Genomic DNA, 27,915 nt, shown 5'->3' with positions numbered 1-27,915 from the left:
GGTGGGGGGGATAAGATGAGCGGGTGGGGGTTGGGTATTTTCAGGGGATTTACTATAATTATATGACAAAATGCTGGCAAATCTCACCGGGTGCAGAACACAGGCACAGGGGTCAGGGGATGGAGCACTTTTGGCGGGGTAATTTGTAAATGTCATTCAGGTGGGCTTCTCTGTCAAAGCACGGCTTTCACAGCAGGCTTTTTTCATGCAGATTATTCAAACCAGGAAACCTGCTTAGCTTTCCTGGACCAATTCAGCTGGCCTGCTCTTCACTTTGATCCTTCCAATGTGTGCATGCAAGGTACTGTACATGTGGTGCATTTTCGTTATAGATGAAAACAACTATATTCTCTAGTTTTGTGGTCCAAATATCTGGACCTGGAACTGTATTTGGATTTGAACCCAGACTGGAAGGTGGTGTTTATGCTCCTAGAAATACTACAAAAGTAATCAATAAGAGGTCGAAATGCCAGATCTGTCAGAACAGTGTGTGAAAGCTCAGCTGGGTTCATAATTAGTCTTAATTAGCAGTGTGCATTTTTTTGTATTCAACTTGAACATTTATCATTTTTGTTGGTTACTGCTTACAATATTTTGCAAAGCAAAAAAAGTAGACTGATTCCAACCACCTTGACTATGCAGATAAGTAGTGAATAAATCATAGTAATCAATGTTTATTTTGTCTCAGCAGCTTCATATCTGATCATTCATACTTACATTAAAATACAGTACTCCTCTTTGTATTTGTTTCTGTTTGACATTAATTCAGAATAATGTATTCATCTTCAGTTACAGCTTTATGTACATATGATTGTGTTTTTTATCGTTGAGGCTCAGTAAAGTAAAGATAAATATTCAGTAAGTTAACTCCTGGAGAGTCTGACATTATCTACTGACGACAGGTTAGTTGGTAGAAATGTAATTAGATGTGGTTCAAACGACCCAAAACTGTTTTGATTCTGTTTCTTGAGACTAAGCAATCACTGCAGCAAACAGTCCTATGCCCGAATCGATGTGCTATTTCTATTATCTTTTAAAAGAGCAGGCTCATTCTCTCTCAAGTGGGCCATCAGTGTTACCTTCAACCCATCCATTTAGATGCCTTGAAAAAGATTCAATGTTTTTCATTTGACATTTATTTAAGGGCCACTGCAGACTCTCTGCTTAATTGTCCCATTTTAACTCTAATTCCAGGATTGATTAATAAATTTGCCATGAACATTTAAATACATTTGTAGATACAGAGGTTAGTATTAAATTGTGAAAAAATTATTGTATGGTTCATGGTGCAAAACCATGAAGGCATCATTATGGAGATTTTAGGAGATTTTTCTTCAGAATTTAAAAAAAAAAAAAAAAAACAACAATGAATTTCATGATATACTTAATGATCTTGCACAACCCAGTGGAAAATTTTGCATGATAGCCAGAAAAAATGTTTGATAATATTTTGTTAAATTGTACATTGCATGATGGACAATGTTTATGACTGTTTGCTAAGCAAATGTTAAAACCAAGAAGCATCTTACAATACAAACATCCCATTCTTTAACCTGCCTACCTTCTAATCATTTTTCACCATGGTAACCTCCATGATAGAGGCTATGGAAGAATAATCACACTAATTATACATAACTGGTCATTTTGTAACTCTCTATAAGTACTCAACCTTTCTTCTGCTTCATTCTTCAGACAGAATTGTAACACCCTCCTATTTCACAGTGATCTCTTCTTTACCTTTAGTGACCAATTGCTCAGTCTCCCAACACTGCTGCAGCCACCCTCATCTAGACTCTCGCCATCTCTCGACTGACTTTTTGCCATCTTGTCTCACAATCATCCCAATCGTCATCTTCCAGACCCCAGCTGTCACATGCTCTCCAATCTGACAGAGCAATATCACATAGAGAACATAGCAGAAATCAGTCTCTTGAACAAACCCGCAAAAACTTATAATGCCACAAGTGGGAAAAAGAAACTTGCCATTATTTCAAGATTAGTGCATGCTTTTCTAACCCATTCAAATTATTCTCTACCTTTTTTACCTAAACCCCTTTTATAATATTCACACCACCACCTCCACATCCACCTGCAAACACAACTCCTTTTTCCCCAGTTTGTATGACCCTGATCCTAAAATGTATCTTTGTCATAAGAAATAGATCAAGCACTATAAAATGCAATTGGCGCACCAGAAATTATTATCCTAAGAGTGTGCCTTTGTGCCTTTTATCCATGTTGCCACAACCACCCGTGACCAGAAGAAAGAAAATTGACCGTCCTCTAACGGTAGGAGGAATGGCATAATGTCTCCGCTGTTAATCGCAGCAAGACCAGCCAATTGTGGGAGTCTATGGATTTATGTATGATAAAGAGGGCAGAAAGACATCATCTAGACCTGCTTGGTATCTGTTTGAGATTAAGTCCCCTTTGTCTACAAATTGTCTTGAGTTAGTTTTTTTACTGCAGAAAAATAGTTCTAACTCAGAAAACACAGGAAACTATTTCAATTCACAGCCTTGGATTGGCAGGTCTAGTCACAAGTAACATCTCAGCCCCATGTGGTCAATCTTGTGAATCAAATGATTACTTCTACACTCAGAAAAGTGTTGATATGGAACTCCTGGTTCACATATTTATAATTGAGCTTTTTTTGAACATTGCATAACTTTATAACTGGTATTCCACATTAATCGAATTTAAGGACATTCTGCTGTGTGTGTGTGTGTGTGTGTGTGTGTGTGTGTGTGTGGGGAGGGTTGTAACTACTTACATTGTACATTATTTACCTTTATTTCATTGGTTGTCAAAAACCAAATTGTCAAATTAATCATTTAAGAATATCCTAAAATTATATAATCAGTCATGAATTCAGTACAATTAATTAGCACAATATAGTTGGGAATTGCTAATGCACCTACTAATCCATTCACTTAATAGTTCTTAATTTTTGGGCCTAATCGTCTGAGACTTTACTAATAATCTTGGATACCAATTGTAAAAAAAAATATTTTTTATTAGAAATAAACAGAAGGTTTTAGAATTTTTTTTAAAATTTCAAACAAAGAAAATAAATGTACAGTAAATTGCATATTTAATATCCAAGTTTTTGCATAATTCCTAAGTCGCTATTTGTATCTACTAACGTCTAAACAGAGTATCAAATCAGAAAAAGACATGCAGTACACACTGAATACTTTGCTCAAAGTCTATAAACATATTGAGAATGTCATAAAGGTTATGGTGGGTTTATTTCTCGGTCCTGCACAGTGCCTTAGTGGGGTTTGAATGGATATTGTAGTTAATAGACCAGCACTCCAAGGCACAGCTCTATTTGATTCATGCTGACCATGGTGCACTATCACCAGGAGTGGACAGTGGGCTTTGAACAACAGTCCACAGTTGATACATCATCTGTCTCTATGTTCCTTAATGGTGATGACCATGTTTGCACTTTCATTCACTCGGGAAAAAAAGTCTCCGTGTCATAAGCTATATGACTTCTCATTATGGACATGCTTGAGCAATCCGCGGCTTGCTTGCAGTCAGGTATTGTTTTATGTGGATGATATCTATGAGATAATATCCACCAGCACAACTACTGTGGGTATAGCAAATATGTGATAAAGGAGGCTAAAAAGCAACAACAGCAAAATTACATTTCCCATTTCAAAGTCATTTGCCCTCGATTTTGTAACTCAGTCTCCAACACGAACTGCCTTTGTGCTCTTTACGCTTTCAACCGTTCTCAACTGATTTAGCCTCAAGCGTACAAGTTTATAAAGGAGAGCTCATCGCAAAAAATAAGTCTCAAATGGTATGACTGCAACAATCTAAGTGCTAAAGCACACTGTATTATTGGCATTCAGACAGTATGAGAGATCCTGATTAAAGTTTTCTGAGCACCACAACAGTCCACTATGACTGTTTATTCATGTTTGCAAGGTCACATATTAGGTCACTCAACTAAGAACAATAATGGTGTTCAAAGTACTAGCAGGTACCTATAGAAAGACCTACATAAGCCCTTTATGACAAGTGGCATTGCTTTTCTAACAAGCGGTGGCCATAAAATTAGCTTTTTAAAATTTTGACAAAGTTAAAAAATCTGACTCAAAGGACAAAGACATTTGTAGACAAAAGGTTATAGGGGTCATGGCCCTTTTTTTCGGTCGGGGTGACTATGTCTTTATTAATATAGATGATTATTTAAATTTTTCTGTTTTGCCATCTATCAACAGTGAGATGGCACAGCTATAATGCAAACCAAACACATTCTCCTAAGTGGATAAATTTAAACAAGCTGTTTTTACGTTGTATTGTGGACTAAGAAAACAGCATACAAATATGATGTATTTTTAGTGATGTTATGCAAACTTGTGACCTTTTTAACACAAAAATAGATGGTGGATTATTCTGTACCGTAGTTTTCATTTGCTTTCCAGGTTGATAGTGTTGTTAACACCACTTTATATAACCTTACATTTACATTTATGGAGTATGGTTCAAAAAAAAAAAAAAAAAAAAAAAAGAAGCTTTTAGATCTATCCAGATAAATATGGACATAGTTGTCCATTAAAAAAATAAAAATAAAAGCTAATGAGGTTAATAAGGATGATAATATGGCAGAGTTACATACATCTCCTCTGACCCAGAATTTCTTTTTATCTTTGTGTGAATAGTATACAATAATTAAATCTACAGCAACAAAATCAGTTGCATAGACATTGTAAAATAATTCAGAAATAGTCAATGCTTCATGCTAACAAACCCAATTAAACAAAGGTGTAGTTATAGCATTTTGTGCAGTATGAAGTTGTATGCAGCCTTATGAATACTGCACACAAGTACGTTAACTAATTTTCTGGAGGAAGGATTTATTTTTTTAAGGAAAAGGAAAAAAACAAACAAACATGGACACATAGGGGGAAAAAAGATAATGTAATTTGTCTTGCAGGTTGTAAGGCAGGAGGCTGTAAAACTGGCAGAGGAGCTTGTTTTAGTAAATATGTCTAAAAGCAATCAAACAATGTCCGGGCCAATCTCAGCCTCATCATGATAAGAGGCGGCAGTCAGGTTGACTGGACGAGCGGGCAGCTCTCTAATCAGAGGCTGGACCGCTGTAATTGCCTGTTACAATCTATCTCTGCCACTTCCGGCCCCTGCCTTTCAACGGTATTAGAAAACAGCCCAGTTCATTTCAATACACCATGCAGCATCAAGCGAAATTGGCAGGGTAAATAGAAACCGCTGTTTAGCCTCAATACGACAGGAGGAAGTAGGAAATAAACACAGAGTAAACGAGAGCGCTATTAGCCACCAGATTCCACACAAACCACCGAAATTACTGTCAGCAGGTAACCTTCTGCAAGCTGCAAACAACAGAGGACATCTAAATTAAAGTACAAATAAATCACAATGTCTTTAACCATGCCGAGAAAGCAAGAGTCTCGTCTCCTTTATTTAAGCGCACGTCTGCGTGTTGGAAAGGAGAAAAGCAGAGATTATAGCGAGGCCTGAAATCCGTAGAGAGATTCGAGCGTCACATGTAGTGGAAGAAAAGAGACCGGCTAGAATTTTAGATCATTACTGAGAGCCATTCTGTAGAATTCACCTCAAACTGGTGTTAACCACACTCTTGAAAATAACATGCCAGAAATGTTCAGTGGTTTCCTGGGAACACTCGCATGAATGGTGTCTGAGTAAACAAACACTAGCTGGCACCTGGAAAAAAAACTTTATATTAAATGCTAGCTGTTAAGATGAAAATGATTATTTGCTTGTCTTCTGTGCTTTGTAATTGAAATATAAGATCGTTTTTTTTGCCATGAGGAAAACGGTAGATGGAAAAAATAGCCTCTATATGATTAGCAATATAATTCAGTTTGTGGCTGGAAGCCAAACACAAAGGAAAGGGCAGTAGAACTATTATATAAAAGAAATGAGGATAAACACATCCATGTGTATTTTGTACAGAAAGTATTTTTTATACTAATTTTTAAATGCCCCAAAATTCATGAAACTAATTTACAACATTTATAAAAACTGTACATTTCATAATCTATCATACACAGTCATATACTACACTGGAAAAACTGCACTCCAATGGATGGGTTGATGGAAGGATGAATGAATGAATGAATGAATGAATGAATGAATGAATGGACAGACGGAATAAAAGACATTTAAATAAAATATCCCAAATTAAAGCAATGTTGAAACTCAGCAATATGTCTAGTGACACCGAGTTAGTATTTTATTAATTTGCTTGCTTTTTTCCCCCCTTACCCAAAAATGGTGGGTAGAAATAACTACACTGCTTGGCTATAAACATACAAGTTGTTATGGTTAAAATGTGTATGTCATGTAAGCAGGTTCAGACAGCACTTTCTCTCAAATGAATACAATCTTACTCAACTAAAACATAACTCAATCATATCCATGTACTTTCAGACTTTGTGAGTGACGAATATCAAATGCAGGGTTAATTAACTCGACTCCAGCACTTGCTGATAATCAGAGATAATATTACAAGATACATGAGGGCATTTTTAACTATCTAGCAGTAACATTATTAGTCCAGGTAACAAAGGTAGTTGTAAATATATAATAATTTTAATCTAATAAATGCAAAAAGAGCCCATATCCCCCCTCCCTCAACCACTATGCCTGACAATTATTAGGTGTTTGTGCTGATATGCTGTGCTCAGTTTTTGTGCTGTTCATTGTGGCCAAACAACTCCACTTTGTTCTCAGTTTTCTAAAGGACATTGTTCCAGAAGTCTTATGGTCAGTTCAGATGCAACTTTGCAAATCTAAGCCTTGCCATCATGTTCTTTTTATTTAAAAAAATAAATAATTTCCTGGCAACCCTTCACAACTAACCAAATTTGTTCAGTCTCTTTCTAATTGTACTGTCATGAACTATATAATTTAACATGCTAACATGCCTGTAAAATCTGAGTTAAAGTTTTTTACATTTATTCTAAGCATTGCACATTCACACTCCTTTAAAGATTGGCAACTGTCTTGAATGTTTTCCACTTGTGAATAATAATGAGCTTTAAATTGTTTGGAAATTGCCTTATAACCATTCGTAGATTGATGGGCAGAACATCTGCTTCTATGAGATCAATGCTGATAATTCTCTTTGGCATTGTCCTAACACACACCTGAATGCTCCAGTCCATTTTGTCTTGATATTTACAAAAATAAATAAATGGCATGCAATTTGTCATGTGGTGTTGGTGGCCTGATGTTGTATTTATCAAATTTTAAAGATCTGATAAGGACCAGATGAATTTTATTTTATCATATTTTATTATTTTATTTACTTTCTATCTCACACAACTATAGATCCATTAAGTTCAGTAAGACTTCAAGGTCAGGCAGAAATGTATAGCTAAAGTTTGTTACACTTCAGTATATCACAGGCTTGTTCGAATAAAGATGCGATTTTCGTATCTCATTTCGTATTTCATTCTTTTTTCTCCAACGTTTATGAGAGTCTTTGTAGCTTTTCAATCAGCAATAACAACAGTATTTGCTGTCCGTTATTCAACAAGATCCCAAAACAACAGTAATTGACCTCTTGGTTCAAAGGGCCTTAAAATAGCTACTCAGCCTCATCTCTTTTTTTTTTGGTTTTGGATGTTTACTTTCTTAAAAGCTTTACCAGTTCAGACAGAACAAGAACCCTTTTCCCAACAAACAGACCAGTCTGTTATTTGTTAAAATGACACCTTATTACTTAAAATATATTTTTGAGTCAATCCAACTCCACTCAAGCCATTTCTTACAGATAAAAATGGGCTATTTGGGGGATTTTCTCCACCTGAAAAGGGTTCAGAATTTTAGTTTCCTACTCATTCTAATAAAAGTGTGGTTGTGTCTGTTATTCCTTCCATCCTGTCGAAAAATAAAGCAACCCATTTCAAATGGCAGATCAGCGCACTTTAAATCAAACGCATCATCAATTTGCACATTAATTGTGAAGCCATTCAATAAAATAAAATGTAAACTGAAGTATTGCAGGATCTTAGACTTCAAAATAATGTGGTCTTGGAAATACATCATGTTTAAAGTAAAGCTCTACATTTCAGCAGAAATTATGTATGGAAACCTGGACCTGGGAAAAGTATAAAAATGAGCAAATCTTTCCCATAAAAAATGTCAGCGATAAACTGCCAGTCCATCTCTGAAGTTTAAAACAAATAACATTATTTACATTTGTATTTGTTTAACTACTTAGAACATTGTTTTCCAAAGTCCCTATTTCATTGTCTATGAAACATACCCAGGTATGTGTGATTTCTTTCCTTTTTTTTTAAGTTATAATAATCAAACACACCATCTTCAAAAATTCTAGATTTATTATTACATTCTTATGTTTAACAGCCAATTTGCCTAGTTAATTATAATGAATTTATTCTTTATTTTTATGACTTAAGTCAAACAAGTTGCCTTAAAAAAAAATCCACCTGAAATTTAACGTATTGCAGTAATAAAATGCTAAAATATTAATGAACAAATTGAAATCAGAAGCCTAACATATTAATCGTTTTCCTGGGATTAAGTTCATAAAGTAAATCTGTGCCAAAGGGCTCCATGGAATTTGCTTTGCAGTTAAAAAGACTTGAAACTTCTCGCCTAAGAGTATCTAGTGCTTGGGTTGATATATATATACCATGTTGTAATAGAATTATTTTAAATATTAATTAACTCCAACTGCCTGGTGTTGTGTTACTAGGTAATTCAAGTCTCATCCCATAAATTATCCAACTTTGCCAGCTGTTTTGCTACACAGCCAAAAGACATCATATTTCATGGACTATTTAAAGTCTTTAAAAGACACTGTAATATCTGCCCTCTGTAGTAACTAACACAAAAATCTATTAACTACCTACCCCACTCATTTCTTCTTCATTACTATTTCATTACTTTCGGCTCATACACCTCCTTTATCTCTCCTGCATCCACTATAACAAACCTCACTTTCTACTTAGTCAATACTAGACAACCTATTTAATCCTATTCCCCTTTTTTTTCCACACACACACACTCACACACACACACATACCACATTTACTTTTAATTTTATTATACATAAATATCATTTCATCTAAATACTATATGCCATCATGGCCAACCCTATTGTATAGCAATTAATTGTATTGCTGAGACAGTCTGAACATTTTGTGCATCTCTCTCTCTCTCTCTCTCTCTCTATTTTATATATATATATATATATATATATATATATATATATATATATATATATATATATATATATATATATATGAGTGTGTGTGTGTTGAATATAAATTCAATTCTTTTGAATTTTATTATTAAGTTTTATTGTATTTTTTTTTTACTTTACTCAATAATTCTCTTTTTTTTTTTCTTTATTTGATTTTTATATCACAGGCCAGTCGTTAAAAGCATTTAACTGCACGTCGTGGTTGTGTGTGTGTGTGATTTCTTTTGTTATGTTATCTTTTACAGTATTTAAAAAATCTTTTCATATTTTTCCAGCAATACACCATGCACAGTATAGAGGTCAAACATAGAACATTGACAGTAGACATGATGCCATGATGCCCCATAATAAAAAGTACTGACCGCTTAAAAATGAAAATTAACTAATTACTGAGTCTCTAAAAAAGGTAACACCTTTAATCAAGCCAACTTGATGTATGCTTTCAGTTCTATTTTAATTATTACATTGCAAGGTCTTTGCTATCGAAGCCACTCTCTCTTCAAGGAAGGTATACAAATAGTTTAATGAGCTATTGAAATAAGTTTAAATTCTATTTTTACTGATCGAAAAACCCACGGACTTCCTACAGTCGTTTTTAAATACTTTTCATAGCTTTATATGACCAATATTTCTTCATGATATTACACTTCTAAACGATCAAGGTATTCATTTCAGTTATTATCTACATGCATTCCAAAATAAGTGTAATGCAAAGTGTGTATTTAAACTCTCATAAACTAACATAATTTGGCGCTTTTGATATCCAAGAATGTAAATGACTTGTTAAAATTATTACAAACCAGTTTAATGAATGAGAATCATTATGCTGAAATAATAAACCAAAAGCAAAGACTATTTTAAACAACATCAAAAAATACTTTTCAGTCTCTTCCAGATGAAATCTCTCTATATTTCAGTGCACATTGTTTCTGCCTGTTTTTTTATAGGATCAGGAAAAAAAAAAAAGGGGGTTGTGGTGACTCCACGCACAGCCTGCATGCACCTAATGTGCCATTAATTGCTGTGTTGATTTCTGATGTGCTGAAGGTTCATGTGTCCTCTTGGACAATCTTCAGCTCAAGGTCATGGATCAAGCAGAAAAACCATTAGACCATGGACAATTATGAATCCTGATGCAAGTGAATTATTATCAAATCCAGTATGTTGATTGGGTTTCAAATGATATACTTTAAAATATTTGCATGAAAAAAAGTGATACTCCTCACTCTTTCTCTGCCAAACTCATTCTTTTTTATTAAAACTAAAATATATTCACAGGTTAATTACCACCAAAGTCAAAGAGAAAGTGGCAACACTTAAAGCCAGACTTTTACTCTTAGCGACTTTAAAAGGCCTTGACTAAATCAGACTCTAACTGCCAAATCAATGCCAATTATTCTGAAACAATTGACAGCGATTCATTTCAAAGGGCTCATACATTATTCCAGCCATTTCTCAATAAAGACTTATGCATGTAGGACAGTTAAACGGTTAGCTTTAGTAGATTGAATTGGTGTCCAGTGGCAGTTAAATTTTCTGGTTTAAGTTTATTTACTGGGGGAAAAAACACTATAAAGTTAATCTACTTTATATTGCCTGATTCATTCTTTAATATCTAGTATCTTTTCAGAATCTTTAGCAGTAAAAACCAGCCACAACACCAGCAATCACGCAGAGCTAAAAACAATCATCCACATCAAGCTCAGGAGAAACCGGGCATTATAAGTGCATCAAATACAGATAGAGTGTCAATAACCGAGCTAAAGAACAACAGCTTTAAAGAACCAACAGTATCCACAAAAACTCATAAATATGAATACTTGCATTACCAAAATATGTGCTGAGAAAAAGGGAAAGACAGCTTGACCAATGAGCAGCTAATAAAACCCCATGTTCTCCTCGACTTTAGAGTCATTTAATGTATTTTTCATTGAATCCAATGCAATGATTCTTGATTTAGTTGCACCACAAAACCCAGTCATACATTAACCCGACAAGAGAAATCGATTAAATCTGTGTTGGACCTTTTGCTATATGCTCTATTATTTCTAATTATCAACTTGGTCTCAGAAATACGCTTGTCCAATTGCACACAGCATATCACCTACCTGTGTAAGAAAATACACTCCCAGGTTTAAACACACACACACACACACACACACACACACACACACACACACACACACACACACACACACACACACTGCATGTACAAAAAGATCACAGCTCCACCTAGTGCCTTTTTGTAGAAAGGAATTGTGTTTTGGAAGCCCAACTGAGACATTTTTTGAAGGATGTTTTTACTGAGCTGCTTTAACGCATTTAAAAGTGCTGGAGGTTTAAAACCTCAGGTCAAAACATATGACATACATGACAATATTTGAATGATGTGACAAACAGATAAAAAGAAACCCTTATTGTGATTATGTATTGGCTATATATGATTATTTATATAGGTTGAGATTAATGATTTGTAACTCTGATGGCTTTGAAATACTAGAGTTCCAGACTTTTAAATTAAATTAATAATTCATTAATTAATTTGAATAAATCTTACATTGCTATTACTCACTATGTATTACTTCATATGCAACCCTAAATCAACAGCACAACGTATTCTTATGTTCTCAAAACAATAATAATCACTACTGCATAACATTTACATCTAAAATTATTTACAAAACTGTCAGGATGAACAGGAACGTTATGTGCAAGTACTAAAAGCACATTTTAAAAAGCACATTAAAATAGTACATACAGCCTCCTTCATCTTTTATAATTATTATTGATATATTTTTTCAGTAAAGGCTCATGCAGTTCTTATGAATGTCTAATTTGACTCATTATTGTAAGGTAAGTATTAAAACTTATAACAAGTATAATAAATAAAACAATAATAAAACAAGTTCATGTGTTTCCTAAACCATTACGTTTCACATGATGCTCATAGAAGAGTTATGTACAAATATTACAAAAACACATTCAATACACACACACACACACACACACACACACACACACACACACACAAATAAACAAAAATAAAATATGACTGATCTGAGTTTAATAATAATAATAATATTAACAATAATAGGTTTAATTTATATATCAACTTGTTCATACCCAAGGTCACTGTTCAGTTAGAAAACACAGACGCACAATTAACTGGTAGTAAAAATAAGTGCCATCGTGTGTGTGTGTGTGTGTGTGTGTGTGTGTGTGTGTGTGTGTGTGTGTGTGTGAGAGAGAGAGAGAGAGAGAGAGTACATTTTTAATCAGGTTTCAGTACAATTTTCTGATTATAATATAAAAAATTTCCATAAGTATGATAGCCATGACAGCAATAATAAAGATGCTACTGATGACACCTACATCATATCCTAGTATTTAACGACATTCTGTGGTTAATATTTGCATCGAATATCAATATGTAACCCATTTATACCAGTTCATATTGCATTAATTAAAGTGCACATATGGGAAAACTCTAAATTTGAATCTTATACTGTCACATTTTGCCTTTCCTAAAATAAACCATGCTAGAAAATAGGTTCACAACAATCACAGACACACACACACAATCACACACACACACACACACACACACACACACGTCTCTCTTCACCCGCTGAGTTCCACAGTCTGGGCCTGGTGCACAGAGAGGGAATTTACATTTTAATAGGCAGAGCTGCTCGTGCCGCCTTCGAATGAGAGTATATGCTCAGCTGAACAGCGGGAAATGCACCCCACAGCAGAAGTTTAGAATGAACCCCAAGACAATTCCTGGCGCACACAGACAGAAAATTATATTTTTAGGCCAGGTCTGCTACATATATTGTCAAATATACATACATATAGAAATAATTTTCTTCTAACACTCATCCTTTCCTCTGTAGATATGTGCACCTGGGCTGATCATCTCAGCTCACTGTATCGGAGGGTCCAGGTGTAAAACCCATACAGATGCGTGTTATGCAAAGCCATAACGTTGATGGTAAGATCACTTTATAAATAGTAAACAGATGGACATGCTGTGACGCTCATGCTAAAGGGAACGGGGGTAAGTTCCAAATTGCGCCATTGGCAAATGCCTGCAAATCAATTTCGTCAAACCGCATTGTACTTGAGACTTTTAACACTATGGGAAACTATCCGATGCCATTTAATGACAAAACTCATTTTGGGGTTAAAATTCAGACATGCGCACAAATCCTCTTCTTTTTATGCCCCTCACATTTATAGTTTGTAATGACTGAGTGAGAAACAACACAAGATGTCACTGCTCCAGGCATGCAATCAAGTGAAGGGCCCCTCCCAGGCCTAATTAATAACTATTGAACACGCTAACAACAATCAACACTAATTAAATACACGCTTGTTGACAAGAGAGCAAGCCTTATCAAAGGCACACCCCCTAAAAAAGAGGCACTGGGGTGTTGAAAAAAAGGGGGGGAGCTGGATGAAGCGAGGTTGCTCCTGTTTTCCATAATTAGTTAGCAAAGTGCCCCGAGTCACACTTTTGATTGGGAACCCCGGCAGCCAGGTGTTGTGTCTGTCACCCTGAGCAGCCAGGCAAAGCAAAGCAGCCTCTTTTCTCTCATAGTCCACATTACTGGTGTGGGATTGAGCTGTGTTTAGGCACTGCCTTGCTTTTTTTAGTGCTCTGCTGTTGTGCACCTGTTTGTGAGGTAAAAACAAACACAAAAGCAGGAATCTTAGTGAGCTTTGGAAAAACCAATGAAGTACAAGATATTTTATACTCAACTTCAACATAAGAACTGCAGCTGTTCTCATATAAACAATGAACATCCGGTCAAACATTCAGTTTGACTTTATAATATAGTTGAACTCAATGTAATAAATGTATTACATTTAAAATATATGTAATAATTTATTTAAATCAACTATTTTAAATTAGATTGGATCCCTCTAGGATTAATAAAATGATCTAGCCAGCTAGCTAGCTACATATTCATATAGATTTCTGTGTGCCCGCCAACTGTGGTTAAATGTGCTATACTAATAAAGCTGATCTGAACTGTATACTGTACTGTGGAAAAAAAGCAGCACTCCATCCCCTGGCATCACCCTGCTCACATCCGAACACATACACACAAACCCAAATCAGGAGTAATGCTGAGTGACAGCTACCACAGGGCACGACCCTAGCATCGACATCAGCCGTTTGTTCCCATGATCGCTCCCTGATAGGCAATTGGATTTGTCAGTGACCCTAAACAATTGCTGCAATGAGGATCAGTGGGCCTTTCCTTCCCTTGGCCCCGCTGCCCATCCTGATCAATAGAGCTGATCAATGGCCAGCAGTCAATATTAACGACTCTACTGCCTGCTCTGAAGCAGAGACAGCTGCCCAGAAGGGTGGCAGTGCACTCCCACTCGAGCACTTGTTGAGTCAGTGTTTAGTTTGTCTAAATTAAAAAAGTAAAAAAAAAAAGAAAGAAAAATAATGTTTACACTAGCACCGAATCTCATGTCCATCACCCATTCCTTTTCAAAAGTGAACAACAGTGTATGCACACAAACACACAAATATCTACAAGGATCCCGAATCCAATCAAGTCGGGCTGACCTGATCTCATTGTGATCAAAACCTTAAAACCAACATCATCTAAATTCCTGATCTAAGAGCAGCTCTCAGGATTTCTCTGGTATTAGCTGAGGTTTAGGGTCACGATCGAGAGGCTCAGCTGTGACGGCCTGCCAACAAGCACACAGCTCCGAGTTCCAGGCAGCTGAAGAGCCTAGAGTAATACACAAACCAAATTAAATCCCTACCTGAGCTCAAGCTTTCCTCTCAACATGAGATGGGCCATGCAGCCTCTCTGGATATGCCTCAGCTGGGTCACCCTCGCATCCCATGTTCACATGTGCTTAAGGATTTTCTACTTTGATGACTTGAACTGACAAAAGCAGCGCTGCTGATTCACATTCGTTCTATAAATAAAGGCACTTGTGGCTGAGTGGGCACAGCGAGACACACTGACCCAGAGAGTGAGAGCACGGCAGCTGCCACAATTACAGCTGATTAACAGCAAATTAAAGGGAAGACACGGAGTGGCATGATAAGTTTAACAGACATGACTTACTGCACATTTTGCAGTGCAGGAGCAGCCCCGGTGTCGATTTTGTTTTCCATCCGACTGCCTCACACATCTGTCTGTGCCGTTGCTTTGGCATGCTCTTGCGACTGTCAGAGCCAAGAGGAGTTAGTTAACCATTCTCATTAATTAACAGATTTAGCCCCCTGGAGAAAAGAGCACAAAAGCACCGCTGCCGAAGCTCCAGCGCCCGAGTCTTGTTGATGTTTGTTCATCAAGGCCTTATGTATACTGAAGGAGGCACAAATGCAAAGACATACATCCTCTAAAAAAATAAAACAGCTCATTTTTTGTGGTGTAAATAAAGGCCTAATGCAACACAGTGTCTGCCTTTAATCCATCTATTCTCCATCTTACCCCCAGGTTTAACCAGGGCATAATCAATAATCGAGCTTTCTATGTAGTCTTTTACCAATTTACAAAAGGATTTTGCACAAAACACAAACACAAACCTTGAGCTGTCAAAGAGGCGCCTTGTTCAATCTTTGACCTTAGTCACGTGTAATTGAAAAGGCAATCATGTCTCAAATGTATGTTCTGTTTGGCGGTCTACTTCAGTTTTTCACAAACAGCTATTTATGCATCATAGTAGTAATTGCAACTTATTTTAAACTACATTTTAAAAGTCTTAAGCAGTTTTAAACAAAAAGCCCTATGGGTTTCAGCATTCCTTTCTAACCAATTCAGATCATGCCTTCGTAGTGTAAAATAGATGTAAATAACAACAATGATAATAAAAAAAGCAAGACATTCTAAACAGAAATATGTGCATTTGGTAAATACATTCCGTAGTGTTGATTAAACTGATCAGAAACACACACTTACCCCTCGCCCCTTTTCCTATTTGGCTGCAAACCGGAATGTACCTCAGAGAAAAATGATATAATACGCACTATTCTCCTCCCCTGGTTTAACTGGGACCTCCAGGGACAGTGCTTTTTTTGTTTTTGTTTTAAACACAATCACTCCCCTGTGACACTGTTAATGTTTTTGTAAACATCCAGAACACATCGGTAATGACTGGTTAGCCAGCAAATCACTAAAATACAACAAAGGATGGCACTTTATTCCAAGGTAGCTAATTGGCAATTAGTAAAACAATTGCCGGATGCTGCAGCTCCTGTCTAAATGACAGCTTTTCCTGCACGACTCAACGCAGCAGCACACTGCACAGCAAGCTACGCTTCCTCGTAAAATTACACTAAATTGCCAGACATGCAAAATGGGCTCATTTACCTAAATAGTGTGACTGAATGTATGTTTATCAAGATTTTGTTGTTGTTGTTTTTTTTTTTTAGACAACTAACATAAATTGGCTGTTCTGGGTATAAGACTGTTTCTAGACAGACACAGAGGAGGCGTGTAATTAAAGACAGCACATAATCAACGAAACACGTGAGGCCTTTTGCAAAACAAACAGATACAAAACATTTTAAGTAGGTGAGGCAGATTCGGATCATACAACATGTTAAACGGACGATTCACTGCATTTTAATCTTTATTGTAATATGAGCACATTATAAACACATTGTGAATGGTGCCAATAACAAACACTGCAGTTCATGGCCCATAAGTGGAATCACCAAGGTAGGACAGTAGATAGGCACAAATGTACAGTAAAGAAAAAACATCACTGACTCTGGTGATGTAGCATCAACGGAGTTGTGTTACAAGGCCCAACGTGAAGCAGCATTACTGTTACCCCATGAAATTAACAGCTCTTAAACCACAATGTTTTTCCAACTCTTTTCTTTTAATATTAAAGAATGACATTTTATCCTTAAATACTTAGTTGCAGAGCACCCTCCACATTAGTTTGCTCCTGTTATCACACATGACAGCTATAAACAATCCATCCTTAATTTTCATTATTAACATAAAATCCTCCATCTGTAGATTTTCTGTCTCTGGCTTCTTGACTGTCATTTTTTTCCTTTTTGAATCACAAATTGTGTTAAATGGGACATAGAGTGCACTACATAGGGTGCACAAGGACATAATAAACTCTATGTAGTGTGCAAGAGCAGTGAAATAGACACCTTTTTTCAAATGTATTTGTATTTTAATCAGGCATAAACAAATTGCAAAAATAGTTATACAGTCCAAATATTCCATCCATACATTTGTTTTATCTACTTTGTTGCATATCCAATCATTAACACCCAGGTTTCATCTTAACTCTGTTTGTTATCCAATAACTGCAGTGGAGTTGTGGTGTTACATTATAAGTACATTCACAGAGTCTCAGTCGTACTCTCATTCTCAGAGGCCAGTTTTCCCCCAAACAATTAATCTGTCACTATGACACAACTGCAAACTTGTACACTGACAAACCTGGCACTGCAAAATGGAAAGGGTGATGGAGAAAGAAACCCAACTGTGAGCAACAGAAAGGGGTAACAGAATGACCCTGCATAATTCCAGCACCTTCTCACAAACATGGAACATGCCAACATCATCAATCACTTAGTCCCTCCGTACCATCCAGAAAGCAGAACCCACATGAAGCACTCCAGTAACATCCCCTTACTGTAAAAATATGTTTATCTGGACTCTCCCTTTCAATAAATACCAAGACATTGGAGAAATCAGCCGAGTGTCCATTCGCAGGGAGAGGGGAAGAGAGAGAGAGAGAGAGAGAGAGAGAGAGAGAGAGAGAGAGAGAGAGAAGCAGAGCAAAGACTAAGAAAGGTGAGAGTTGCTCTCTGGAGTGCTCTAGTGTATTTGTAAACATTATTAATCACAGATTAGCAGATGGGGATGCTAATTGCACCTGTGGAAATAACATGACCCAAAGGATCCTTCTATTTACCGACTTCAACTGGCATTTTCCATGAGGCGTGCCATGAAAAAGAGAGGCAGAAATGTTTGGGATCTGAATGATTCATACTGTCATCATCTCTCCATGCCTTTAAACATACACCCACATACAGTGCACACATAATCAGCAGCTCCACCTAGTATACTACATCACACCTAAAGTGTTGCTGCACCTTGAGAGACATTACATCCTGAGCATTAGACCTTCAACACCTGCTACACACCTCCAGGCAAGTCATTTGATGTTTATCCATGAAGATAGTGTGACTATATCCTACACAACAATGGGGAGTACTTAATGGCCTTGTAAACTAAAATTCTTAGAAAAGTCTTAGAGAATTTTATTTGGCCAACATCCCAACATGTATTAAAAAGACTGTATTTATCAAAAGCTTCTTTCAAATCTATAATCATAATTCATGAGCGGTACATTAAATATGGGTGTGAGGCTGGAGTACATCCTGGAGAAGACAGGGCATCATTCACACATCTTCACACACTTATCCAGTTCATCATCATCAATTCACATACCAAGCATGTTCTTAGGCACATGTTTTTAGGGAAACCTGACAGCTTGAAAGAAACCCACACAAAGACAAGAGAAAACATCAGAAATCCTGAGACTCTGCTACTGTTCCACCCTGCACACACACACAATGTGTACTTGTCATAACAAATGTCACCTAATATACCACAAGTCAAATTGTGTATGAGGCTGTTTTAGTATTTCTTTTCTTTCAAACTCTACTCTATTGGTGTAGCTGATTTTGTGCTGGAAATAAGAATAATAAAGAAAAATCTTATCCATTATGGTTCTCTTAAGGTATTCAGTTGTAGTGTCTGGGACAAGTGTCTAGAGTAGATCTAACACAAGACACTGTGTGTACACAGAAGCACGCACGGCTGTTTTGCACAAACAAGTTCCAGCTTGTCTCAAACTCACCCGACCATCAGCGTTCTCGATCAATCAGGGCTCTTCCATGCAGCGATTGCTAATTGATGCACTAATCCAGTGGTTAAGTACTGTGCCCATGAGCTCGGGAGTGGATCCAAGGCAAACACCTGGCATCGCTCATCGATGTGTCACATCTAGAGATCTGACCAAACAGTGGACTCGCCATGCAAGCTTCTCATACAGCATACTACTAAAGAAAGTAGTATAATACACTTTTTGAGACATTAACATCATTTTTAACATACATTTTAGCTGTTTGTGCTGGGCTGAAGTTGGTAACCAACCTTGCTTTCTAGCTAAAAGAAAAATTTATATATATGTCATTAAACAACAGATAATAAGAGAATACATCATTGTATTTATATTATATTTTGCAATGTATGCAGTGAAAAAACTGCATATCCTACAGACAAAATAATGTAGAAAGATTTGAGTTTAGTGATAGTAGCAAGGTACTGAGAGCATCAGGATTCCTAAATGCTACTTCACTCAAACATATCAGGGGTCAAACAGTGTATTTTAGGATATTGGTAAAATATTCTTAAATTCTTATAGTTTGCATTTTCTTTTCTCAAGCCAATATATTATCTTTTCTCATATTGGGTGTATGTGCACACATTCTAACTGCACCACACTTCGCTTTTTCTAAGCAGCTTAATAGTACTTAATCTTACCAGAGAAAATACAGGATTATCAATTAAATGTCTGGGACAATTTATCTCCTTTGTAATTTTCCCATGACTGAGAAATTTGTACAAAATAAGGATACTTTTACAAGTTATTTTATTTTTTATCTACCGATTTATTTATTAGTAATATAAAAACTATAAAATTATATATATATTATATTTTTATATATTTTTTATTTTATTTATTTATTTATTTTAATACACACACATACATATACACACAATATGTACTGCTGGCAATTTGTTTGTGAACATAAAAATCATAATGCACTTCATGTATTACACAAAATACTTTGTAGACATTTAAAGCATATAACCCACCCCAATTATAAACATTTATATCTAGATTCTCAAGGTCTGTCTTCCAGCACTCTCTGTCTCTCTGCATATGCTGTGAAGGGCCAATGTGTTAAAAGAGTGTACAGGATCAGTCAATTGTGCATGTCAAAATAAGTTAGAAATTGCCTTCTATAAACAAAAGCCTATTCATACAACAAGCACAAGCATGAGAAATGCTTTCACTCCATACACCTTCACTCTTATCGACCTCCAGGCAACCTTGAGTCTTGTCTCTCTCCATCTCTAACGATCTCCATCACACTATGAACACCTGGGCGTAATGCCTAATAAAAGCTAATCATTACGGCACACCTTGTATGACTACATAAGTGCTTAAGATGTTCTTTTGAGACTTAAAAGACTAAGGTCTAGTCATGGTGTCCTCTCAGTAAAGGAATGTAGAACAGCAGATGAAGTCATGAAAACGTATTACAATAATAACTGATGTAGCACTAAACACACTTCTAACATTACAGGAAATGATTTTGGGTTCTCAATGTGATTTTGTATCCCGATGGTTGTCATCTTGACAGATGTCTTTTTAGTTAGGGTTATGTTGCCCTCACGCTTATGCTTATAAAGAATGGGAGTTTCGGTGGCACGCTACTGCCACCTAGTGGAAAATTACTTATCAGATACAGCACCAGCAATCTCCCAGTACAATGCATCTGCCATTGATTGGAATAGGAATACTGAGAGAAATATATATATATATATATATATATATATATATATATATATATATATATATATATATATATATATATATATATATATAATATATGTAGACATAAAACAAATATTGTGATACATGCAAAGATATAGTAATAAATATTTGTTTCACTGAGCTGTATTTACTTTAATAATTAACTGATTAGACACTTACGGGTGTCTTTAATAAGAAAAAATGTACACCTGCGCATTTATGCAGTTATCCAGCCAGCCACTAACACGGCAGCAGTACAAAATCCATACAATTATTATGTACATACAGTTTCAGCTTTAGGTAATTTTCAATTCAAACATAGGAATAGAGAAAAATTATCTCTGTGACATCATTTACTGAAATACTCAAATCAGCTTATTTATCGACATCCATGCCACTATAAGTTGTCATCATATTTGAACATTAATATAAAACATGTATCTGCATGATTTGATGCACTGTGCTGCTGCCATTGACTGACTGGATAACCTAAAGTTGACAGACAGACAGACAGACAGACAGACAGACAGACAGACAGACAGACAGACAGACAGACAGATAGATAGATAGATAGATAGATAGATAGATAGATAGATAGATAGATAGATAGATAGATAGATAGATAGATAGATAGATATTAGGCACATTAGGGCTGTCAATCCATTAAGATATTTAATTTCTATTAATCAAATGATTGTCATGAGTTAACTCATGATTGATCGCAACTTAACTTGCACATTTTCATCTGTTTAAATGTACCTTAAATTAATGCTTTTCAAGTTTTTAATACTCTAATCAACATGGGCATGGACAAACATGACAGACTCAATATAGAGCATGAAAACTAAACATGTTTCATAGGTCATAGATGTTTTTAAAAAAAACTTGTTAATATCTATTAGACACAAGAAAACAGAACATAGAAATGCCAGGTTCCCATTACTTCCCTTTCTTTTCACTGAGCCAGTTGCTCAAACAGACAAGTCTGTCAAGTTTACATTTTCAGATAACAGGCAGCTCTTTAAAATTCATTTGTAAATGTATTAAAGTAATTATGGTGTTTTATGATTACGTTAATCATCAGGACACTGAACAAAACTTTTGCTATGTTTCCAGAGGGAGGGTTACAATTGCTGGATCTGTGCATCATGTCGGATTTTGGTGCTTGATTTGAGACTTGGTGCATCAAAAAAAACCAAATGTTTAGTGATTTCAAATTATTTTTCAGTGAAGAATTTTTTTCATTTTTTTATAGAAAGGATGTCATTAATAAATGTAAAAAAGGTTTCAATTTCACCTCTTTTATATTTATTTATTTATATTTTGAATAAAAAATAATCAAACAGAAATGCATGCTGCATTAATCTATTAATTTTAGTTAATGCATTAATTAAATTAGTGCTGTTAAAAATGAATTTGCGTTAACGTGTTATTAATGTGTTAATTTTGACAGCCCTAATACATATATATAGTATGTACATACAATATGAACAAAAGCATTGGGACATCTGACTTCGACTTTTACATGTACTGTAAGTGACTATACACATACCATATGTGGTTCTTTCCCAAATATGTATATGATGTCTCTGAATCCAATAGCACAAAAATTCTCTGTTAGCTGAACTAGGAAACTTAAACTTGTTCTAGCATGACAATTCCACTACATCAGTAACTGACTTTATTAATGTCCATGTGGCTGAATGAGCACAGTCTCCAAAACCACACTCTAGTTTCTAGTGGAACATCTTCCCAGAAGAGTGAAAAGTATTATAACTGCAACACCAATAAATGTGAGACAGAATGTTTAAAAAGCAAATATGAATCATGTAGTCAGGTGGCCAGTCTTTTGTTTATATAGTGCACATATCCTGGCACAGCTTTATCATGCTAGTAACTGTTCATCATGACTGTTTATTTTTAAAGAAAGTTAATATATTTTATAATATGATAAGTAGCAATATTAAGAATTTTTTTAGTCACACTGTCTGTCACAGATTACAAGATATTGCAATAGCAGGAATATTTTACACTATAATAACTGGAATTTAATAAAAGTGATAAGCTTTAAATCAGACTAACTTGCTTAAACTAAACACAGTCAGTTTAATATCAAAAGGACATTGTAAGCCATGATCATCCAACATCGCCACATTGTCACTAGGCACCCGGTGCTTATTAAGTAAACTGTTATTAGCAAGGAATTTGGTGTCATTTTTCTCTCCTGAAGTCCTTCTTTGACCCTCATACCTCTCTCTCAAGACAGGCCGCACATCCTCTCGCTTACTTCCCACAGCTTTTTGGCCAGACCATCGTCTCGAGCCATGTTACTGACTTTGTGTAGGGCACAAGAGGAGAAGTATCGGCCACTCAGAGGCTCCAAGCCCTCTTGGAGAGCACAGTGGAGAGTGGTCTGAGCTCCACCTTCTGGAGTCAGACAGAAAAGCTTGGAAAAGATCAGATGCGGCAACTTCATCCAAAAATTCAGATTGCGGCCCAATTCTGTAGCTACTACTCCTGAAAGGAAAGACACATGGAGAGAATATTTGCGGTGAACCTGAAGCTGAACACCTCATAAGTGGACTTAACATTTGATTACATGACAAATCTCACTCAAAAGCATGCCAGAAATATAAAATATCTTTGGCTCAGGTTGTGAGGTTTTTTTGTGTTGCAGTTATTTTCCATTATTAAAAATGTTTTTTTTTTATTATTATTATTTCCTGATCACCAAAACAGTCTATGCATTTTTTTGTAAATCAAGGTAGCCTGGAATATATATTCTGAACAGAGTGCAAATCTTTTAAAGACCACTATGGGCAGACTTACACACAGTGGCGGGCGGTCAGGGCCAGCAAAGCCTTCTCTGCTGACCTAAACACTTTCAGAAGCACTGACCTACATTTACAACCTAAATTCTAATTATTTGTTCCATAAAATTGTATTAAGTTATTCCCAATAGTTTATTTTCTTCATTTTGTAGTGTTTGTCTTGGCTGCACTGCTTCCAGTACGTGTGTGTGGATGTTAGATTTTTTTATCTTAAATCAGATTTCAGCCTCTATGTGCTGCCACGTCAATCTAATCTGCACAGGGCCTTCAAAGTCTGTACTGCTGGCCCTTTTACCATAGTCTCCTTAAGAAATAGCTCTGTTTCTTTAACCAATCAGATTTTATATTCGCCTCACAGGGCAGCTAGCTGGCCCAGAATAGCATCTGTATTTTTCCATCCTCTGATTGGTTGGTCAGAGGAACACCGTTACAGCCAAGTTCAACTGGCAAAACACGTCTGTAGCGCGCTGCACACATAATAGATCCGAGTTAGACTTTTTTATGCCTATTGATTTGGTCTCAGACATACTTAAAAATCAATTTTAAAGAAAAGTTAGATATCGTGAGGAGAGCCAACCCCGAAGCTAGCTAGCTTGTCTCATTCTGGGAAAGGGTTTGTTCACCACTTCCAGACCAGTGAATACGAGCGGTATCACTAGATTACAGGATCTGAGAAGCGGTGCAAATTAAAAGAATGCATCTCCGGTGAGTAGGTTTTATTTTATTTAAATCTTTATGTTTTTGTCATGTTATTACACAAATATTGATTCTGAACTGCTCCAGATGATGTAGGTGGCACAAATGCGTTTGTAGTGTAGAGGTTTGGAGTTGTCTTAACTGGGTTTCTTGCTTTAGTATGTACCCTCCATATGCCTCTCTCTCTCTTTCTCTCTGTATGTCCACACATTGTTATATTGCGTGTTTTTGTATAGTATTAATGGTTTCTATAATTGCGACATGATAGTGGTGGTATTAAGAGGTGGATTCAGTCAGGTAAGTCCCCACTGAAGGCCCAGGTACCAAATGCACGAGCCGCCACTGCATACACAAACACACTCACACACATTCACAGCAAGGGGTAATGTAAAGTCACCAATCCATCTACTGCCATGTTTTAAGGTGGGATGACACCAGAGAACCCAGATGAAACGACTTACAATTCTCAATTATACAACTTCAGCAGTTGAGGGTTAAGGGCCTTGCTCAAGGGCCCAGCAGTGGTTGTTTGGTGGTGCTTCAGATTTTAATGAACATTTGATTATAAGTCCATTATCTACCATTATCTCCATCAATGAATCTGACCTCCATTTTTAATAAACCTACCCAAGAAGAGATAACAGTAACTGAGAATGAGCTAATTCGCACAACTACTCCCAGATACACTACCAAGCAATGACCATAAATGTAACAAACAAACAAACAATAAATAAATAAGCAAGCAAACACTTTGGTAATGTGCGAAACAATTCAAAAAGAATATATTTTCCCTAAAATCTTAAAAAAAAATAATTTTTGGGGAACAAACCTGCAAATTAACTAAAATAACTAGTTTTGAAACATCTGCAACTGGTTAGTGATGAGAAGAACCATAGCCCATCTTTATTTTGCACCAGAAAACAAGACATGGACCTGATTATTATATTTTCATATATATAATTAAATGCTAACACTGAAATATACAACCACAAAAAAAAGAGAAGGTTGTAACTGATTTGATCACTCACCAGGATGCAGGCTATAGCAGGTCACACTGCTCCCCTCTAGACGGTTGGCCAGTTCTCGGGTAAACAGCACATTACAGAGTTTGCTATGGCAGTAGGCCATGAAGCAGTGCCACAGTGACTGTCCTGTCACCAAATCCTTGTGTGTGCTGAGAGTGCTGAAGTCCACAGAGCCCAGGCGATGCAGCCCTGAGGACACATTGACGATTCGACTTTGCCCAGATGACTTCAGCAGATCCAGCAGGAGCAAAGTGAGAAGAAAGTGACCCAGGTGATTCACCCCAAACACCATGCCAAAGCCATCTTCAGTTCTTCCTGCTACCATCAGTCCTTCAAATAAAAAAAATTTAAAAAAAAATTAAATTACACAAGCCAGGAAAGACATTACTTTGCTCATACAACACAATGATATTTTCTAAATGAACGACATAATGTTTTCCAATGATATAAAGTTGCAGAGAGAGAATCAGTAGTAACTGCTTTATCCTGATCAGAGTCTTGTTAGTTTCGTTGACAATTGTGAGGCAAACCCCAGTCCATAACAGTTTACCATGAACACACAACTAATAACTAAGAGCAAATTAGTGGCAAGAAAAGTCCAATTTATTGCAGGTTACCATGCACACACACAAACGATACTTTGGGGCAATTTAGTGGGAGGAAACAAACATCAACAATGAAAATTACAGGCAAACTGTAATCCAGAGCTCACGATCAAACCATGGATCCTGGAGCTGTGAGCACCCAGCGCAAAGTAGAGGTCGACCGATTCATCAGTTTTGCAGATTAATTGGCACCGATAATTGATTGCTGAAACTGTTGGCAAAAAGTCCATACCGATCATTTTATTCTAGAGCGGTATCTAGAAGCGAATTACTAACGCGACGTTGTGTTTGTTTTTTACACTAAACTGCACAGGAGAGCACGGTATACAGAGAGTATATAATATATTTGTTCATTATAATGTATCATTTAGTTTTATATAGCTATATTTATTAATATTATCAATATAGTCAAATTTATTTCATTTTGCACATTTTCGTAATTCAGAACTTAGAAATATTTAGATTTTTCAATTCAATTCATTTTTATTTGTATAGCGCTTTTAACAATGAACATTGTTGTAAAGCAGCTTTACACAGATAATGTGGTGATTAAAAGTGAATATGTTCTTTATAAGTAAGTTTGTCCCTGATAAGCAAGCCAGTGGCGACTGTGGCAAGGAAAAACTCCCCGAGATGGTATAAGGAAGAAACCTTGAGAGGACTCAAGAGGGAACTCATCCTCATCTGGGTTGCACCAAATGTCCATTTATAGCAGCCTGATTTTTGCAATTAGGTTCAGTACTATTTTACATGGAGTGTTTTGTTTATTTTTGTTTATTAATCCAGTATCAATTTTAAAAACTATCGGTTGATTAATCGGCATGTACGATTCAACCTAGCTGTAGGTCCAGTTCTGATGCAAAGTCTAGCCAGTGTGTGGATCCCCTTTGGCATCCCCATAACCGACAGGGTTACTAAAGGTCACCTGCATTGTTGATGAGCAGGTCCAGTCTGGGCTCAGTCTTGAGTAATGTCTCAGCAAAATCACGCACGGACTTAAGACTGGCCAAATCCAGATGCATGAACAGCACAGCTGGGTTTCCACTTTCCTACAAAAAAAACAGAATCAACTATAAACTAAACTGCATTGCACACCACACTACTAAACACACAAGACACAAGGTAATGACTTTTACCCTTCGGATGTCAAAAGCAGCCGCCTCGCCTTTTTCCTGGCTTCGGCAGGCAAGAATAACCCTGGCCCCTCGTTTGGCTAAATCCAGGGCAGTTTCCTTTCCAATGCCAGTGTTGGCACCTGGAGAAGAGAGAAGTTCATCAAGACATGCCTACTGGGGTATGCAAATATCTACAGTTTGCATCCAGAATAACAGTCCATTAGGATATGTTGCAGGATTAAACAGTAAACAGCATTAGTCTTAATAGTGAAAGCAGTCAGTTTATAACTCACCAGTGACTACAGCAGTCTTTCCTTTTAACATTGCTGTACTTCTGCACCTGGATCCTCTACACATGTTGTAATAAAGAAGTATATATCCGGCAAATGCAGCTGTTATTATCAACAACACAGCAGCCATTATTCTGCTTTATACTTTTGGTCCCGGCTTATGAAATAAATAAAAAACGCAAATTAATCAAACTCAATTAAACCAAGTCTAAACCTCACGTCGGTGGGTCGAAACACCGTAGCGTCGTAGCGTACGCGCTTTCAATGACGTCATCTTCTTACTTCCGGGTCTCTTTGCTACAGCCTTATTGTTGTGCCACTAAGTGGCGCTCGAGCTGTTGGTTTTTTTCCCCCCCACTGTCATTTCACTGTCTTTTTCTTTTATTGTAGTGACTCAAATTGTTTATTACAAACTGCATCTTTATTCATTTTTCATTATACTACGGTTGTTTTAGTAAACATGTGT

General features: G+C 36.4%; 1 protein-coding gene across 3 annotated transcripts in view; it reads right to left on the bottom strand.

Annotated features, from left to right (window-relative positions):
- The window catches only part of dhrs13a.3 (dehydrogenase/reductase (SDR family) member 13a, duplicate 3), a 47,219-nt gene extending 19,490 nt beyond the window's left edge, over positions 1-27,729 (bottom strand). Inside the window, exons 1-5 of one of the 3 annotated variants that reach the window (XR_006927435.1) lie at positions 27,453-27,729; positions 27,181-27,299; positions 26,970-27,093; positions 25,443-25,769; positions 1,738-1,885 (exon numbers count right to left, since the gene is read on the bottom strand). Coding sequence is in view for 2 of the 3 variants with exons in the window: in XM_046862190.1 (XP_046718146.1) it covers positions 23,145-23,404; positions 25,443-25,769; positions 26,970-27,093; positions 27,181-27,299; positions 27,453-27,579 (957 nt within the window). In the remaining variant the exon portion in view is untranslated. Of the gene's footprint in view, positions 1-264; positions 1,886-22,551; positions 23,405-25,442; positions 25,770-26,969; positions 27,094-27,180; positions 27,300-27,452 lie in introns of those variants that run through there. The other 2 variants (XM_046862191.1, XM_046862190.1) reach the window with 2 other exon arrangements.
- Positions 27,730-27,915: the final 186 nt, after the last annotated feature.

Source organism: Silurus meridionalis, chromosome 12, assembly GCF_014805685.1.
Source record: "Silurus meridionalis isolate SWU-2019-XX chromosome 12, ASM1480568v1, whole genome shotgun sequence".
Taxonomy (NCBI): Eukaryota; Metazoa; Chordata; class Actinopteri; order Siluriformes; family Siluridae; genus Silurus; species Silurus meridionalis.
Note: the sequence above shows the minus strand (reverse complement) of the source record. Positions and strands in the feature narration are given on the sequence as shown.